The sequence below is a fragment of the Corvus brachyrhynchos genome, unplaced genomic scaffold (assembly GCF_000691975.1).
Source record: "Corvus brachyrhynchos isolate BGI_N302 unplaced genomic scaffold, ASM69197v1 scaffold65, whole genome shotgun sequence".
Classification (NCBI taxonomy): domain Eukaryota; kingdom Metazoa; phylum Chordata; class Aves; order Passeriformes; family Corvidae; genus Corvus; species Corvus brachyrhynchos.
The window spans coordinates 2226778-2227311 of record NW_008238365.1 but is presented as its reverse complement, the minus strand read 5'-3'; the positions used below and the strand labels follow the sequence as shown (position 1 = coordinate 2227311).

Genomic DNA, 534 nt, shown 5'->3' with positions numbered 1-534 from the left:
GGGCCCCGCCGGCCGGCGGGGGCCCGTCCCCTGCCACGGCCGCGACGACGGCTGCACCGTGCCCTATCACGACACCCTCTGCTACTGCGACCTCTTCTGCAACCGCACCGTCTCCGACTGCTGCCCCGACTTCTGGGAATACTGCCTGGGCATCCCGGCCCCCTTCCCCAAAGCCTCAGGTGAGGAGCGCCCAGCCTGGCTGTGGGTGCCGGGGGACAGTCCTGGGGTGCTGCTGGTGCTCCTTGGGGTGATGGATGTGGCGCCTCACATTCCTGCCCTCACTGCAGAGTTTCTCCAGACAGCTCGAAGCTGTGGAAAGTCCTACAGGATGGGGATGGACTCGCAGAAAAAGGTGTGGGAGCAGCCCGTGATCCCACAGCCCGTGCCCTGGGGAAGGGGCAGCTCCAGCAGCGCCTGTGGGCAGAGCAGGGATGTGCGGGGACTCCATCCCAGCTTGCCCGGTCACGTCTGGGGCAGGCAGATGTGGCCCTGGCTTAACCCTGTCGGCAGCTGGGGCGGCCGGGGGCGAGGAGG

General features: G+C 68.2%; 1 protein-coding gene across 1 annotated transcript in view; it reads left to right on the top strand.

Moving 5' to 3' along the window:
- TINAGL1 (tubulointerstitial nephritis antigen like 1) overlaps positions 1-534 on the top strand; it is a 21627-nt gene that overhangs the window by 15433 nt on the left and 5660 nt on the right. Inside the window, 1 exon segment of the mRNA XM_017736111.1 lies at positions 31-526. Within this exon segment, the coding sequence (XP_017591600.1) occupies positions 31-526 (496 nt within the window).